Here is a 17396-nt window from a genome sequence, read left to right on the forward strand (position 1 = left end):
ACGTGTTTCCCTCGCCCCCTTAGGGTGTGAATTAGTGCCCATTAGCCATGGGTCCACCCTCTTTTACGGCGTTCCGGCCTACCCGGCTCCACCCGGTCACTCTCCTGAAGAAGACCGGCCCCCCCCCCCATATTTGGATATGAAAAGGGATGAAGAGTGAATTCCTGATCGGCCCCATGCCCCAATCCGTCCAAATTTGGGCTGACATCGGCCTGATGGGTCCCTCCACGACCCTCCACGACCGATGGGAATCCCCGTTGTCATGCTGCTCTTTGGTCTGTCTTGTTAGGTCATTATCACGATGTTGTCGGCGCAGGCTGAGAACCCAAATCCATATTTTGGCTCGAGCGGTGGGCGGAGCCATCCCTTGGACCCGCCACTCCGACTACCCACGCCCCCCGTTTCGGCCTCGCCTTCCCCTCCGCCCACCATTCATCCGGTCATCAGTCCGGCCGTGCGGCCCACGCCGCCCACCTCTTTGCGGCCCACGCTTCGCGCACCCACTCGACCCGTGCCCCCAAGGATTCTCGAGCCGCATGTGTTGGTCATTCATAAAACCGAAACGGGTCAGTAAAACCGTGGAACCAAGGCTAAGAGTTCACATTCGTTCATCCGCGGCTATGATCATATCTTCTAGGCTTTGGGTTCAACGTCAGAGGTCAAGTGAGTGAAGGTGGCACGCTCAAATCCATCAATGGCGAGTTGTACGCCCCGCTTCAACACGTGTCCGCCGTGTTGGAGGGCGGAGCGGCTCAAGTGGCTGGGGCCTTCAAAGGCGATCGCATCCTAGAGGTCAATCACGTGGCGGTCGAAGGGGCCACACACCGTCAAGTAGTGGAGCTTATCAAATCCTGCGGCGACACCCTCACGCTCACTGTGATATCGGTCACGCAGGAAGAGGCTGACCGCTTGGAACCCAACGGTATGGACCGACGCTACCGGCCTGCGGCCTGTTGTGGGTTGAAGTGTATAGAAACTCATAGTTTGCTTTCTTAGACGACATGAGCACTTACCCGGCCGTGGATTACACCGAGAAACGATCTCTACCCATTAGTATCCCGGACTATCGCTACATTGACCATGATGGCGAGCGTTTTGTGGTAAGTTATCATCCGATATCCGCCCTCTGATCAGGCGATTTTCATCCATCTAACGGACTCGTTTAGGTCTTCAACATTTACATGGCTGGTCGTCAACTGTGCTCCCGACGCTACAGTGAATTTGTCATCCTCCACAATAACCTGAAACGAGAGTTCTTGGGTTTCAATTTCCCTCGACTTCCTGGAAAATGGCCTTTCGTGTAAGAAGTCGAATTTCCGTCCAACAACTGGCTCTGCCACCGATTAGACGGTTGACCAATGTATTTTTTTCATTGCAGATTAAGCGAGCAAAAACTCGATGCTCGTCGACGAGGCTTGGAGCAATATTTGGAACGAGTCTGTGCCATACGAGTTATAGCCGAATCTGAACTCATGCAAGAGTTCCTCACCGAAACAGAAGATGAGATTGTAAGTCGGCTGTATAGCAAGCTTATGGAGACGAGACATCATTGTCAATCCCAAGGACGAGGCCTTTTGACCATATTGAGATTGATCTATTTAGGGAAATTTTCCATTAGTGGATTTGAAAGTGATGTTACCAAATAAAGACGTGGTTACCGTTCAAGCCAGACGGAATTCATCCTCCGCCGATGTTTACCGATTAGTGGCTGCCGAGGCCGGAATCAGGCCTGAGAATCAAGATTTCTTCTGTCTCTATGAGATCGTGGAGCATAACTTTGGTATGAGGACCGGGAAGAGACATTTTGTTGAACTGACTTTGTTCTTAATTCTCTATGGAATATTCGTTGATTTTAGAGCGCAAAGTTCAGCCCAATGAATATCCTCATTCGTTATACATTGCCAACTATAGCACCGCCGCTGCTACATGTCTGATTGTGAAACGGTGGCTCTTCGATCTGGAGACGGAAAAGGCCCTCTATGACGATCCAGTGGCTTTGGATTTCCTATTTCGCCATGTAAGACCAATCCGGACATGTGATTGTCATCTGGCGGAGAACATTATCCGGCTCTTTTTTTTTGCGGATGTACGGTACAGCAGTATTTCGCCATGTAAGACCAATCCGGACATGTGATTGTCATCTGGCGGAGAACATTATCCGGCTCTTTTTTTTTGTTTAGGCTATTGAGGTGGTTAATCGTGGCCAGGTGTGCACAGAGGACAAACTCTACCAGCTCAAGGCCTTGCAAGAATCATGCAAGCAAGTTGAAGTAAGCCTTATTTGTTTCAACATCTTTCATCACTTGAACTAATTCGTCTGCTTTTATTCGCATATGTAGTATCTCAATTTGATCCGTCAGATGGAAGGCTACGGAAGTGTGGTCTTCCCACATTGTGCATGTGATTCTCGTAAAGATGGGCGCGTCATTCCCATTATCAGTTTTGAAGGATTCAAACTGCAAGCCTGTCAAGAAGATGGTACCGAAGAGGTCAGTTGGGCATTGTGCCTGATCTGTAACAAGAGGCCATTTTTAGCGACCAAATGACCCTGGTGAAGAATTGTCAAATAACAACTCATGTTTCTCTCTACAGAATCAAGTTATTGAGTTCATGTGGAGTAGTGTCATGCAATATGATCTGGACGATGAGGCCATGATGTTTTGTTTTCAATATCAACGAGAGAACAAAGGACCTCGATGGGTGAAAATATTCTCGAATCACGTAAGTGCCACAAGATGATCTGCATGGTTTGTATTGCATTTGGGGGAGCTATATCAAGCATGTCAAAATGCAACTATTCTTCATAAAATCAGAACTACGTCAAAGGCGTGCATCCAAAAAGTTATGTGTTTTAATGCATTGCAATTACTTCAGTTTCTCTTGTTTTGGTGTTTTATACAACCTTGAGAGAACTAAGTTGAATTTTGATTTAATACTATTATTTACAGAACTTTTTAGAGCTTACCAAACCTACGTGTAATCGCAACTTAAAATAGCAAGAAATAGAGCCTCGAACAAGTGTTTCGTTTTAAAAACTTGACTAACCTCATAGCTACAAATAGTCTGATTACAGACAAAGCTGGATCGACTCTCGATGACTCATGAACGATCGAGTATTTCCCAGAAATTTTAGACCTACTGCTTGTATCACTGATGGGATTACATTCAGGGAACACCTTCCCTCAAACCGAAATTTGTTTTGACCCCATCACTGACTTCGAAATATTAGATATTGTTTCTTTCCCCTCTTTAGTAAAGTGCTTTTTCGCATTCCATTATGTGCCTCATACATTCTAAGATTTAAATTTTAAATCAATGTTTTTTAGCATTTTTGTTTAATGGCTCATGTTATGTTATGCTACTTATGTTCACCTCATGTGCAACGTTACCATTCAACTATAAACACGCTCTCTTGCATCCCTTATGCAGTACGTCTTCATGTATGAATGTTTCGAACGCATTCAAGAAGAACAACAATGGCGACACCGCATCCTGCAGCAACATAAAAAGGCTTCTAGCAATGACATTCATAACCACGTTGAGCCTCAAGGCAATCCCAAGCCCGAACCACGTCTTAACAGGAAAGAAATCCACCCTGAACATCAAAATCAACTCTGTTCCGCGCCCGAAGAAGAACCCGATGAAGACGATACCGAAAGAAAAGACAACTAAGAGGAGTCACATAGCAACGTTTAGACCATGCTTTTACCTAGATCCGTTCACCCTGTTCCACTTTTGCTTTGCTCAAGCTCGTTTTCACCGCCCTTTCCCATTATCACCCACCACTTAGTACTTATTGGTATGCAGAATATCATACCAAGTTCAATCAATCCTTTCTGAATACCCTTGTAATGAGAATGAAAAGAGAAAATGAGTGCGACACCACATAATTGGTTAACCTTCGAGAATGGGAAATTCCCAGCGACGGAAAAAAATTGAAATTAATTTGTCAAAAAAACAACACCTGATTATTTAAATATTATTATTATTAGTAGTAGTAGTATCATTATAATTCTTACCATCATCCAATGACTTTTGTGTAGAGTATTATGTGATATCGATCTGACGGAAGCAAGGTACATTATTACTTAGTGACGAGTGCAAAAATACATACACAAACACACATTAACACACATCCAAACACACCTGCTTGAATTCATAGTTCTAATCAAATTGAGTCGTGCGTAAGCGATTGATTGGCTTGGTTTTGAACACACTAAGAATTTGTTTTTTGTCGTTCAGCCATGGTACTTGGTGCTTAAAGATAAGAAAATCATGATTTCCCTCTAGAACGAGTTTGATGACCGGTTACTTTGTTGTTAAAAACCCATTCCATCATTCTATACGTGTATCATTGATTGAATAGTTAGATCCCAATAAATTCATGCTGAGAAAGATGTGTCCTAACTCTTCTTGTACGTACTAATTGTCTCTTCGAGATGACTCACACGGCGTTTCAATTCCGTCATATTTGCATTTTTTGAACAGCGGGTGCAATTTAGCTTGCTCTGGACATGTGCATGCAAATGGCCCTTGAAGTCAAGAAGCCTTCCACATATATAATTTAGTTCTTTTCTATTATGTATCTTGGTAGATTCATTTCAAATGATCCATTAGGCAGTAGAACCGAGAACAATCTAACGAGAGCATGTTGACCATGACCTTTTTAAGCAAGGATCGGCTCAAAGTATATAAAGCGAACGTTTTGCTTAGGGATGCGCAAAGTATTTTCATTGAAGAACCCAATAAAAGCAAATATTCGTTGTTTCCTTGACCCTCGCATCTCCTTGTTCAAAGTTGAATGTTCAGGGTGAGCTTGTACTTTGTCCGTTCATGGACGAAGCTTCTGAGGGTCCGGTATTGTAGGTGCGCTCAAAAAAAAAAAGAACGCCTTGAAGATGGCCATACAGGCAATGAAAATTAGCTGTCAATTTTTCCTATTGTCAAAGTACCTAGTGCGCACAACGCGCAAGCTCTTCATTTTGTATTAAAAAATCATAGAAAAATGGATTACTAATTGAGCAAATTGAAAATTACTGCTGCTAGATTTTTTCTACTCCGATACTATGTCTTATTCATCAATCTTTTCCACTTATGCACATTTACCTAAATACTGGAACCATGAGTTTGAGGTTCATTATTTTTGTCCGTAAAATTGAGCTTTTGGAAACGAAATCACAATGGATGAAAAGTTCAATCCGTTAGTCCACGTTTGGAGTGGTTCTTGACTTTGTACAAGACATCTGAACAATTTGAACAACGTTCTTAAGGCGGGCCTATATTATTGTACACACACGGAAGGAGGTCGATGTTTCTGTATTGATTCTGAAGACGACAAATGTGTCCCTTGGAAACAGACTGTGTGTCGCCCTGCTGGGAGTTGGAGGTGACGAATCAGGTGGGACTGAAACGTGTTTGGTGTCACCGGGTCCTGTCGCTAGGAACCTCGGCCGTCTGTGGCCGTAAGTGGAATCAGTAGATGGCTGGGGTCACTTCTTACTTTCGGATCCCAAACAGTCTGCAAACTCTAAGGAAGATCATTAGACATCTGGAAGCCGATCTTTCTTTAGTGGTGAACGATTTGTTCTAGTCTTAAGGAAATCCATCATGCGGGTAAGTCAAAGTGTCATAGTGTATACAGTAAATCCAGCATGGAAAAGATATCTCCGATATCTGCGTTTATGTTGGTGAAGATATTGGTCAAACATGAGGCTTTCTTTTGAAATTCTCTTCCTATGAAAATATTCTAAACCATGAATTGAACCGTCAATATTTGCCACAAGTCAAATTTACAAAGATTTCTAATTTTTAAAGTGGTTTTTTCCCTTGAAAATCATACATCAATTTAGATAAATAAAGTGTCTTTAACCTAAATCCCAAATACTCTACTCAATTATCACTAATTGCTGTTACTCACTGTTACTTACAGTCATTGTTGATAGACTCCTAAAATAATGTTTACCTATTCGCTCTTTTTTAACCCCAAAGAAGGAGCATTTGTTGGTTTTATGCTCCAATTTTAGTTTGTTGCTGGATTTTTTCTGTCCCTTTGAAACCCTCCATCTGCCTGAGAGCCATAACTTAGGCTTGGAGGGTGAAAAATGGAACTTTTGAACTATTTTCTTTTTAGCTATTGCGACTTTTTGTCTGTTTACGAACAATGGGAACAAAAGGTTAAACTAAACCCGGACAATTTCTTCAAGCTATTGTGTCGCGCATGTTCACTATATAGTTTGCTGCTTTTTTCAAACCAACGACGAACCACTCGAAAATAGGAAACAGCACGCCTCCGATTTGAGTAATGTCAAGCAATTCTTCTTCAATTGAGCGTATGTCAAATTTCAGCTTGATCAAACTACTTAAGGAACTAACATATAACAAGAGTGAAATGCAAAAATTTCCGAGAATATCCATTATGAGTCACTTTAAATTGGGTATGTCAAGTGAAGGAAATTCAAGAAAAAATGTGATCCGGCACCCTGATTTTGGGCATTTTGGGGAGGGAGAACTAAGATAAACATCACAATTAACTAGCACTATTCCCCCATTGAATTTTCAATAATTAAGTGATTTTGAGTGAGCTGTGTTACAAAACCCCCCCAAAATAAACATTTTTGGTGTAATTCGGTGAACGCACTATCAAATTGGCTCTATACCACACATCATATGCGTAGAAAAGCAGGTAAAATGAAATAAATGTCAATATTTAAAACATGCACAATGCGGTTTGGGTGGGCATGTTGTCTTTGATTTTACTCCATGGATTAACGTCAGTTGTTCATGAACGCGTTCATTTGACAAGTCCTATAGAGAAGTTTAAAAGACATTAGTTTGGACACAATTGTTCGAACAAAAATAAAACGATTTGTCATAGCGACCTGAGGACAGCCTCCTTTGAAAAAGAAAACAAAGCGTTCACATGCGTCTGAAAAATCAACCATGTACTGAAGATGTACAGTACAGCCACAGACAGTAACGAAAGATATTTGATACTCTACGTTTTCGAACGCATTCATGAGATTGTCCTAACCTAAGTTCTGGATCAATTGTAGTGTAGCCATCTATTTTTTCTGGGTCTCCTCCATTGTTCAATTTATTTCCTTCTACTATTTGGAAGGAAATATGTGACTGTCTTGAAAGTTAGATAAGTTTTTGACCAAAATCCCAAATAGACCAGACAGTCAGGAGCAGTAGTATTCGTAAAGTCATGAAAAAGATCGTGATGCTGTCTCTAAACTTAAATGTGTGATATATTCAACCACATATTTAAAAAGCTTTACCCACCTTCACCTGGATATGCTCATCGAACTTTCCATTATTTTAGAGGACTAAATCTGTCATAGGTGAGACCTGCTCAATATCTTTACCTCCATTATTAATGAGTGGAATATTCAAAGGAGTTGACCCAAACGTCATTGAGCGGAATTTCATTCTGTTCAGGGCCATATTACTCTGGGGAACCCTGGGGAACACCTGACTTGACATCATGTATGTCACTAAGGGATCCCTCAACCTTAACAATTTGCTTCCTATCATGAATGAAGCTTCTTTTCCAATTGAGAACCTTGCATTGGATCCCAATGTCATGAAGTCTATTCAACAAAAGACCATGATCTACTTTATCGAAGGCCTTAGCAAAATCAAGATAGACAACATCAACTGACTCATGCCTTTCCAGTCCCTCAATAACCTGCTCTATATTTTCAATCAGTTGGGTAACCGTGCTAAAATGTGCTCGGAACCCGTGCTGGCTAGAGGGAAGAACTTCATTGACCTTCAGAAATTCAATAAGTTTGGACTTCATGATCTTCTCAAACATCTTCGCAATATTCGAAGTAAGAGGAATCGTCCTATAGTTTCTGGGGAGTAACTTATCTCCCCCTTTCAAAATTGGAACAACATGAGCTAGCTTCAGAGAAGAGGGAAACTTGCCCTGGTCCAAGATGCAACGCATCAAGTACGAGAAAACAGGAGCAAGAACCTGTGAGCATCTCATCAGAAACTAAGATGTCACTCCATCAGGCCCAGGGGAGCTCGAGAGTCTCAAATCCCTGATGGCCTCTAAAGCATCCTGATCTGTGACTGCAAGATCATTTAAATGCTCAACGTGACAATCCTTTCCAATCTCAACAAACTCATCAATAGAGCATTGAGCTGTTGCTTCTAAACTCAGTGGAGTTGAAAACACACTGGAGAACTGATGTCCAAGTATGTTGGCCATAGTCCCTACATTGCCTATGGCTTCTCCCTCGACCTCAAAAGGCTCTACAGGGTGTTTCATCTTTCTCTTAGAGTTTGCATAAGAGAAAAATGCCATCGGATTCGACCTCATCTCTTGAACTACTTTACCTTCCTTTTTCAACTGATCTGTCTCAATATTTCTACCTTGGATTAAATCCAACTTTCTTTGAAGGCTAGCCACAACTACTGGATTCAAAGTGTTCTGGAGCCCCTTTGCTAGCTTGCAACTCTTTAAATCTACATCCATTTCTTGAGCATATGCGTTAATTTCAGTAAAAAAAATCCCTAATTAATGTTTATGGCAGAAACCCGGACTTTGAAAACCCTGGCATTGAACGATTTAATTTTGTTTCTCGTGCTCTTCACGCATGATTTTTTTCTTTACCTTTTTGCGGGTTTTTGACCGATGCTTGGGAATGATTTCCCAGCATGTCATGTCAATTTTATGAAATAGTTGATCTAACAACGAATGTGTACTTGCCGCTTTTGGGCTCCCCTGAAGGTAGGACTGGTCAGTTATGGTTTGCAGGAAGCGATCCAGGTCTCGTTCAAATCTAGAAAAGGGATCATCTAATAAGAATCTAATCGTATTGCAATCTACCATTGGGTTGCCGCGAATAACACGGCACTGAATGGAATGAAATTCTGCTCAAACGACCTTTGGATCGACGCCATTAGCCACTCCACTATCAGATGATGAAGGTAAGGGCATTCAGCAGGTCTCATCCATGAAAGGTTTAGATGTAGGTTCTCCAAGACAATGAAAAGCTCGATGAGCATATCCAGTTGAAGGTGGGTAACTCTTTTTAAATGTGTGGTTGGATATATCGCACGTTTAAGTCCAGAGATAGCATCAAGATCCTAACTCTGTGCAAATCGATTGTTCAGCCACATCTTGAATATCCTTCACCCATTTGGGCTCCAATTAGTTCAGCAGGTTTGCAAAAGGTGGAACAAGTCCAAAGATGTTTCACTAGGAACATCAGAGGAATGAGAGAGCTCTCGTATTGGGAGAGACTAAAAAATTGGGACTGTACAGTGTTCAGAGAAGGTACGAAAGGTATCTGATACTGTACGTCTTCAAAAGCATCCATGAGCTTTGTCCCAATCCAGGATTTAGGGTCAATTCTAGTGACCGTCGAGGCTTAACGTGCATTTTGAGAGTACCTTCAAGCCCTCGAGAATCCAGGCTAGTTCGAGCAATGAAGTCCACATCTCTTCTTTCTCGGGCTCCTTCATTGTTTAATTTGCTTCCCTTTAATATTCGTAGGGAATACGTAGGCCTTGTTGATCCGGTAGCTCTTTCAAGTCAGACTTGGACCAATTTTTAGATGGCATTCCAGATCAACCCTACATTCAATTTCATTTGCCATTTCTGGTCTAAATCGCCAGTTTATTTGACATTTTATTTTCACCTCGGTTGCCAATTTATCTGTCCATTCTATGGAGACTGGGACTGAAAATCATCAACTCACAAAAGGTTTTGCCTCCTAAGGCGGGATTCGAACCCACTCCCCCTGGGGAACCATGTCGTCCCTCTATCGCGTATATTAGAAAAATCAGCTGTCATGATTAGGGAGCCAAAAGAAAACCATGCTTTGAACTGGATTTTCTTTGATCTGAAGGATTTCAATCGGAATAGCTTGATATCTATTTACTCCGGTTAATGGTGGAGCAAGTCCGTCAAGAGTCCGACTTTTTCAGATCCTTTGATTTTTTAACGTTTGCCGTACTCTCTGAATCTGAAAAACGTAGAACTGGTAAAGGACCAGAGTCCTGTGATGAACTCAAGTCCAGCAAAACTCTGATTTTGATTTTAAGACTAGTCCTGACTCAAGCCCTCTCTAAAACTGAGAATGGTACATCTTTTCGAGTTTGCCAAAAGAAAACTGTCAAATGTTTTAGAACTTTCTCAGACTTTCAACAAAACTTCTAGTTCTTTTGTCTAAGTAGGTCGGATTCAGATGGCGTGACATTGTCAAATCAATTAGAAGACGATAGGCCACCTCTTGCATGACCAAGCTCGGAACAGTTTTTCTCTGGTTTAAGATCTGAAGACGACAAAAAACACCCTTGTTGTGTCAAAATATGCCGTGTAATTACTTTACTCATACTGCAAAGAAATCTAGTTGAAGCGAATTGTCCTTTTCATTAGGCGGAGGCAGCGCTCTCCACTTGATCTGGGTGAGGACAAACAAAGGCAGAAACGAGTGGCTACACTCTAAAATTCTACACATCATCAAGTTATCAATGGCTAAACAACTTAATGCTTAGGCATTGTGGCACTGTTTTTCTTTTACATCACACGTGGGAAAAGTCATGGAGAGGATTCTAAAACAGTCCCGAAGAGTCGCGAACGTCATGAGCTTGGTTGAGTACGGCTATACTGGGGCTATATATTGCGTTCAAATTGTTATCATTGTCTACCTGGATTTCGCCAAGGTCTTTGACAAATTACCTACCCAAAGTCTGGCTAATAAACTAAATTTTAGAGGGATTTGGGATAAGTGGCCATGTGAATTACTAGATCAAACCCTTGTTGAATGACAGGCTACCAAGAGTAATGATTAATGGGAAGTCTTCGCCATGGGGCGATGTGTAGTCAGGAGTGCCACAAGGAGGCGTTCTGAGGCCTTTATTATTCCTCGTCTTCGCCTCGCACATGACGGTCATGCTCCAGCCCCTACGACTAAGTTTGCGGATGAGTGCAAAGTATTACCAAAATAGGATTTGTAATCGTAAGAAATAACGTGATTGTGAAATCATTTCCATAACTGTTCATAACATCTTTAATTTCCTCTAGACATTGAGGAAATTGCATACATGGATGAACTTTAGCCCATGCTATTTCAAGGCGTGTGTTAAGAGGTTCGAAATTTGTGGCGATGGAAAATTTTTGGACTGTCAGATTTATGCATGTCAATAGGGCTAGTCAAGTAAACGCGTTCATGGACAACTGACGTTATTCCATGGAGAAAAATCAAAGACAACATGCCCAGCCAAACCGTACTGTGCATGCATTGGATTTTGACATTTTGACATTTTACATGCTTGTCTAAGTAAATAGTATTATGGTATTGAGCCAATTTGATAGTGCGTTCACTGATTAACACCAAACATGCTTATGTAGTAGGGTTGTGTAACACAACTGGCTCAAAATCACTGAGTTATTGAAAATTCAATGGGCGAATGGTGCGAGTTGACGGTGATGTTTGTCTTAGTTCTCTCTCCTCAAAATGCCCAAAATCAGGGTGCCGGATTACATTTTTCCCTGAATTTCCTTTACTTGACATCCCCTATTGAATTTGAAGTGGGGAAAAAATTGGCGTTTAGCAAGGCTCCACATTCGTATTTCAGAAGCTCGTTCGATTACTATTCAAACGCCTTTGGGACTTCAGAGAGTGATGCGAAGAAGCCAGGCCAATTCCCAGTGTGGTTTTTTTTGCATTTTTACAAATGGTTCTTTTTTTAATCGTCTTCTAAGGGAGCTGGTCTAAAAAGTTTCAACTTCAAGGCATATTCTGTTTGTGAGTAGGTTGCAGTTTGTGCGAAAACAACAACCTTTCGATTTAATGTACTTTGTAACAAATTTGGGCATTAAAAAACTGGAACAGCTTCATTACTTTTGCAACACCCTGAACTTTATTAATACACCAAGGGATGTGTCAGAGTGGTCGAGAACTTCAAACAATAAATAATGAATCTATCACCAATTTTTCTGGAAAACATTTCTAATCGTACCAGGGTAAAATTCTCAACAGCTATGATATCAAAATAACTATGTACCAATCTTTAAAAAAAGTGAATACACTTTCTATGTTAAGCAAACATGAGCAATCGTTTTGTTAATGACAAAGAAAGAACAAGCCATTGTTCAACAATTCGAGTTAAGTGTCTCAAATCCTTGTTTAATCTAAATCTAGGGTAAATAAACCCTAGAAAAACTCTAAGATACATCTTTCTTTAACTTCTGCCCGTTAATTTCAATAATCTTAGAATATCTTGAAAATATAGAATATATTTCATAATCACAATATTGGCTGGCTTTCACGAACAAAATGAAGGTTAAATTGTCAGAGACCTTTCCTATGCTATGATCTCTTCACGGTTGTTTGTCCGCACCTTCAAGAGGCAGAGAGTGCTATTCAAAGCGTTAAAATGCTCCATACCGTACATACATATATACCCTGACTTTCTATTCGAGAACTCGGCGTCTGGATTTGCTCTCTGCAAACAGCTTTTTTTCATCTTGACAAGTACCGTTTCAAAAACTTATAGACATTTTTCCGACTGAAAGTAAACCATTTCGGGACCTCAGTAATAAAGATAGGCCTTATTCAAGTTCCTATTAGATATGAATTACATATCTCATGTATTTGGATCTTTCAATCTTTGTAATATCCCTTCTTTTACACTCGGCTGAAGTTCATTTTGCTCACTTGGGTTAATTAAGCTGTAAATTGGAAGTAGATTATGAAAATTCCATCTAAAGTTTCAGAATAGCTTGCCTAAATTAGTGCAGAGTAAGGGTATGAGGGGCTCTTGAGCGAATATTTTTGTATGCAAATTGCCTCGGAGGTTGCTAAGCCCGCATATTCCTTTCAGCTCGTGAACGACCAGATTGACGAAAATTGATTGTTGAACTCTTTGGGAGCATTACTAAGGGAGAGCAGTCCCTTTATCACTAGAGCCCAGAGTGAATGAGTTTTAAGCTTACATTTTCTTTATGGTATTTGCACGCACTATGGCAATGACATTAGTTATGCTAGCTGACATTATTTATTGAAAAATGAATAATAAGAACTGCCTGTAGAACTCAATGATTTGGGCTGAACTACTTCGGAAAACAGCGTTTTTTAATCATAGCTACAAAGACAGACTTAAATATTCATTTTAATCAGGGCCCAGTTCACAAAAGCAAATGTTTGGGATGAACGAAATAAGGTCACTCGGGCGACCTGTCCCCTGTCTACGTACTCATAACTATGTCAGTGTTTCGAATAGTTTGATCGTTCACTAATAGCCTTCTTCATGTCGAAAACACTTGTGTCTCATTCGTCTGAGTCACATGGAGCAATTGGAGTAGCATTTCTTTTCACCTGTCAAAGCCTTGAAGGTTCGACTTATTCTGATAGTATTTCCACAGGATTTTCAACTATCTCAGCCTGTCAGTGAACCTAGTCAAGTTTGTCCCGTTCCTGGGTGGTGCAACCAATCCGTTCAGTTGGCCTCACTGACCCTGATCCAGCAAACCAAGGAAGACTTGCTGGAGCCATCCAATAACCGAAGGTCGTCAGCTCATGTGACAAGTCAAAGTCTTGGCAGCGCCATGAACCCAGAAAATGCTTTGGAACTTCTGGGACCGGGTTATTCCAACCCTTTGGTGCGCAAATACGCGGTGTTTCGACTCAAGCAAGCCGACGATGAAGAGCTGGAGCTGTACTTGCTGCAATTGGTACAAGCCCTTCGATATGAAAACCTGGAGACCATCAAAGAAGGCCTTCATATTCAACTGATGGAATTCTACGATAAGACCTTCGCCTCGAATTTCAATGAGGAAGAGGAGGAAGAGGAGGATCCAATGGAACAAATGGACCTGATTCGATGTCACTCTTGCCCGCATCTCTTTGGAAAGGCCTTTGAACAAAGTAAGGCTGATTATCATCTAGCCAAGAAGGCTGTTGAAAATGCATCTTTCATTTTTTCTTGCAGGAACCCAGAAACCAAAACAGAGGTTTAAGAGTGGTCCCGAAGTGTTGTTCTATGATCCTTCATTGGAACGACTTCTTCGATTCAATTCAACCAATCACATGTTCCATGGGACTCACCAAACTTGGCGGGAGACGTTTCCATCTGGGAAGTACGAAGGCCTGCCAGTGCCAGTGGATCTTAGGACGGATCTAAGCACTTTTTTGATTGATAGGTGCTGTGGCAACTTCAAATTGGCTAACTATCTCTATTGGTACGTCAGTCAACTCGAAAACTAACGTGAGCCAATCTTACTGACGTCAGCCATCATTCTACTACAATGTCTACTACTAGGTATCTTATGGTAGAATGTGAATCAATTGGTACCGACATCAATATCCAAGAGATGTTCCTAATTGTCTTGAAGAGGTTCCTAATGGTATGTTAACCTATGAAGCCAGACCAATTACAAGTAGTTTTGACAACATAGCACCGTTTACAGAGAATGGAACACACGTGCCCCGAATGGAACGAAGATTTTCAACAGCTTCAAAGACAGTACCATTTCGTTCAGCGCTTAACTGATGTGGTCACACTGGTCCAACAAGATCCCTCTTCCCGTCCAAAGAAGGAGCAATTGCTAAAGGAACAACTTGTGGCTCCTCGGAAAGACATTGGATTTAGTTTTGCGGACTTTGATCCAATTCCATTACCCATCAAACCCGACAAGATAGTAGATGGAATATTGCCCGGCAAGTGAGTTTTTGAACCGGTTAGACAACTCGAGGAAATATTGGGGTACACGTTTGATGGTTTTTCAATTGGTCAATTTCCCATCACGTTTACTAACTACTCAACTAATCTCACGAAGGATGACCTTCATATCAGAGTTAAGGGTTGCTAGGATATTACATGGTCTGGCATGATCAAATTAAAATCGACGCTTTTGGCAGTCATGAAGGTTTGGTCCAGATTGGTTACAAGCTATTTGAAAATGGTTGCTTAGTTTTCACGCCACGAAAAAGAGTGATATTTCAGTATGTCAAGACTAGTAAACACCTTTACAATATATGCGGCAATAATAATCTATATAATTTTAGATATCTTCTCCCTAATGGAGCCATGAAGAAATAGCCTCTGGTTGATTTAGCAGAAATATTTACTTCAGTGGTGTGTACATTCAAGTCCCAAAAGATCGATATTAAAGTCACTCAAATGCTGATGGAGTGCCCTTGCATATTGCGATTTACGTTTATGGCTTTCGTTCAACTTGAAGCCATATTTGATCTGACCCATGAAAGTTGTTTTCAGAACCGAGATCTACAAATCGGCCATGCTTCCATCCAAGTTTGTGTTTCGCCAATCTGACCAACAAGGCTACGTAAAAGTGATTTTCAAGGTCGGAAATGATCTAAGACAAGACCAATTCGCATTGCAAATGATCGATCTCTTCAATAAGCTATTCCTGAGTTCAGGCCTAGACCTTCATATCACGCCTTATAAGGTGCTGGCTACTTCCACAAACAGTGGTAAGAATGTCCTTGGATGTGCATAGGTACATGGTGAACTGCACCTGTGTTAAATTAAGTTTGCCTAATTTTTTTGAAACAGGCTTTGTGGAGTACATTGAATCGCAATCCGTGGCTAATATAATCTCTGAGAATGGCAGTATTTTGAAGTATTTCCAAAGGATATCTGCCAACCGATCAGCCTTCAAGGCCATCATTTCCACATTCGCTCGAAGTTGTGGTAAGTGTGGCGTGATTAATATGCATTATTTTTAAAACCGCTTACAGCATCGGGCAAAAAGCTTTAATTTGACCCAGAATGAAGAAAATGACAAATTACCAACTCCGAGAGACACGACTTCCAATAATGGACCCTCAAATCAATCAAATGAAATTGCCTTCTTCAACAAAGCAGATTTGATATTGTTCCAAACGTATGTTAAATGTTGATGTCAATCTGATTTTTGGGAAATTTTATCAAGATGACCTTGGCAACAGCCTTTCATCTAATCCTTTGCCAGCATACAGGGTAGTCCTAAAATATCGATCGGCCCAAAAACTTCCCATAATATTTCATTCTTTATCCAAGAAAAAATGTTTGATTGATTTGATTTGAGCATCAAATTCAAATTTCATGGGCCTTCACTAGGATGCTTGTTGATAGCATTTTTCAACATCACCGTCATTGCCTGAAATTACGGCCAATAGTAAAAAACCAAAACCACGGGCAAGCAAAACCAAAAAATCAGGCTATTGGCAAAATGCTTGCATTTTCAATAAATATCGTTCCATCTTTGGAAGGCTTTCAAATGGGCGCTTAAAAAGATGAGCAAGGATTTTGGAAAGTGGGAAGTGCGTAACTTGGAGGCGAATTGCATGTCCCAAAAAGGGAGCATAATTTGATAAAGCCAATTTGGATGAGACTTCATAAGGATCTTTTCAGAACACTTTTTATCAAACTGTTCTTGACAGTAAAAATCTATTCGACGATTGTGTTCAGGCCAATGCCTTGTGTAGCGTGGAACGCTAAAGCGAGAAAACCAAAATATGCGTTTCTATCCAGTGCATCCTTTTCTGTCAACCGTTTTAACCTTTGATCATGAAAGTAACCAATGAGCGGTTTATCTGTATAACCTAATAATGTTGTTTCAGCTGCTTATTGTGTGATGACTTACATCCTGGCTGTTGGCGATCGTCATTTGGACAATCTTTTGATTACCCCTTCCGGGGCCTTATTCCACGTGGATTTCGCATTCATTTTTGGCCGCGATCCCAAACCTTTACCCCCTCCTATGAAGCTCACCAAAGAAATGATAGAAGCCATGGGAGGGTCTAATTCGGCCACATTCCACCAATTCCGGCGGTATTGCCATACAGCCTATTTAGTGTCACGCAGGTGAGTTCCCCAAGGCCATCTTATACAAGGCCGTTCGTTATACAATCCCCTTAATTTGCGTCACATGGCTTTGGTCTACGTAGGAATTCCGAGCTGATTCTGAGTCTTCTAAGCCTCATGTCATCATCATCGATCCCTTCATTGGTGCCAGGTTCATTGAACAACAAGAGCGAAGTCTGTCGCCAAAGCCAACCTCGAGCAAGAAGGCCCATGGGTCATCATCATAACCAGACAGAGACCCAGGCCACAGTGATTGTCAGAGACCGATTAAAGCTAGATCTGTCCGAGCCGGATGCCGTGAAGCACATTGATCATTTACTTCATCTGTCCTCCTCCGCCGTTGTGGCCACGTTTGTGGAGAGGCTTCACAAACTGGCACAAAGTATGAGAGCCTAAAAGTTTTGTTTTCAATTGTGGTCGTATATGTAGTTATAGAGTGCTTATGCAGCGGTGCATTTTTTTAGCGATGCATGCTTATATATCTACTTGCCATATGGAACAATGTTAAATCAACGTGTTTTGGAAGCAATATATTCGTACCCCTGCCATAATGAAAATGGTAT

At 41.2% G+C, this 17396-nt stretch overlaps 2 protein-coding genes across 2 annotated transcripts in view; both read left to right on the forward strand.

Moving 5' to 3' along the window:
- The window catches only part of LOC131879699 (sorting nexin-27-like), a 4856-nt gene extending 461 nt beyond the window's left edge, over positions 1 to 4395 (forward strand). The window contains exons 2-12 of the mRNA XM_059226075.1: positions 290 to 566; positions 638 to 922; positions 997 to 1100; positions 1167 to 1300; positions 1379 to 1508; positions 1603 to 1780; positions 1857 to 2017; positions 2181 to 2270; positions 2340 to 2489; positions 2593 to 2721; positions 3430 to 4395. Coding sequence (XP_059082058.1) covers positions 302 to 566; positions 638 to 922; positions 997 to 1100; positions 1167 to 1300; positions 1379 to 1508; positions 1603 to 1780; positions 1857 to 2017; positions 2181 to 2270; positions 2340 to 2489; positions 2593 to 2721; positions 3430 to 3672 — 1869 coding nt within the window. The 5' untranslated portion in view covers positions 290 to 301 and the 3' untranslated portion in view covers positions 3673 to 4395. The remainder of the gene's footprint in view (positions 1 to 289; positions 567 to 637; positions 923 to 996; positions 1101 to 1166; positions 1301 to 1378; positions 1509 to 1602; positions 1781 to 1856; positions 2018 to 2180; positions 2271 to 2339; positions 2490 to 2592; positions 2722 to 3429) is intronic.
- Positions 4396 to 5503: 1108 nt separating this feature from the next.
- Positions 5504 to 17390, forward strand: LOC131879698 (phosphatidylinositol 3-kinase catalytic subunit type 3-like). Its single transcript, XM_059226074.1, has 9 exons — positions 5504 to 5613; positions 13388 to 13889; positions 13954 to 14203; positions 14284 to 14368; positions 14432 to 14685; positions 15241 to 15458; positions 15541 to 15678; positions 16590 to 16833; positions 16917 to 17390. Exons 1-9 carry the CDS (start codon positions 5608 to 5610, stop codon positions 17227 to 17229), a joined length of 2010 nt encoding a protein of 669 aa, XP_059082057.1. The 5' UTR covers positions 5504 to 5607; the 3' UTR covers positions 17230 to 17390.
- The last annotated feature ends 6 nt before the right edge of the window (positions 17391 to 17396 follow it).

Source organism: Tigriopus californicus, chromosome 4, assembly GCF_007210705.1.
Source record: "Tigriopus californicus strain San Diego chromosome 4, Tcal_SD_v2.1, whole genome shotgun sequence".
In the NCBI taxonomy this organism is placed as follows: domain Eukaryota; kingdom Metazoa; phylum Arthropoda; class Copepoda; order Harpacticoida; family Harpacticidae; genus Tigriopus; species Tigriopus californicus.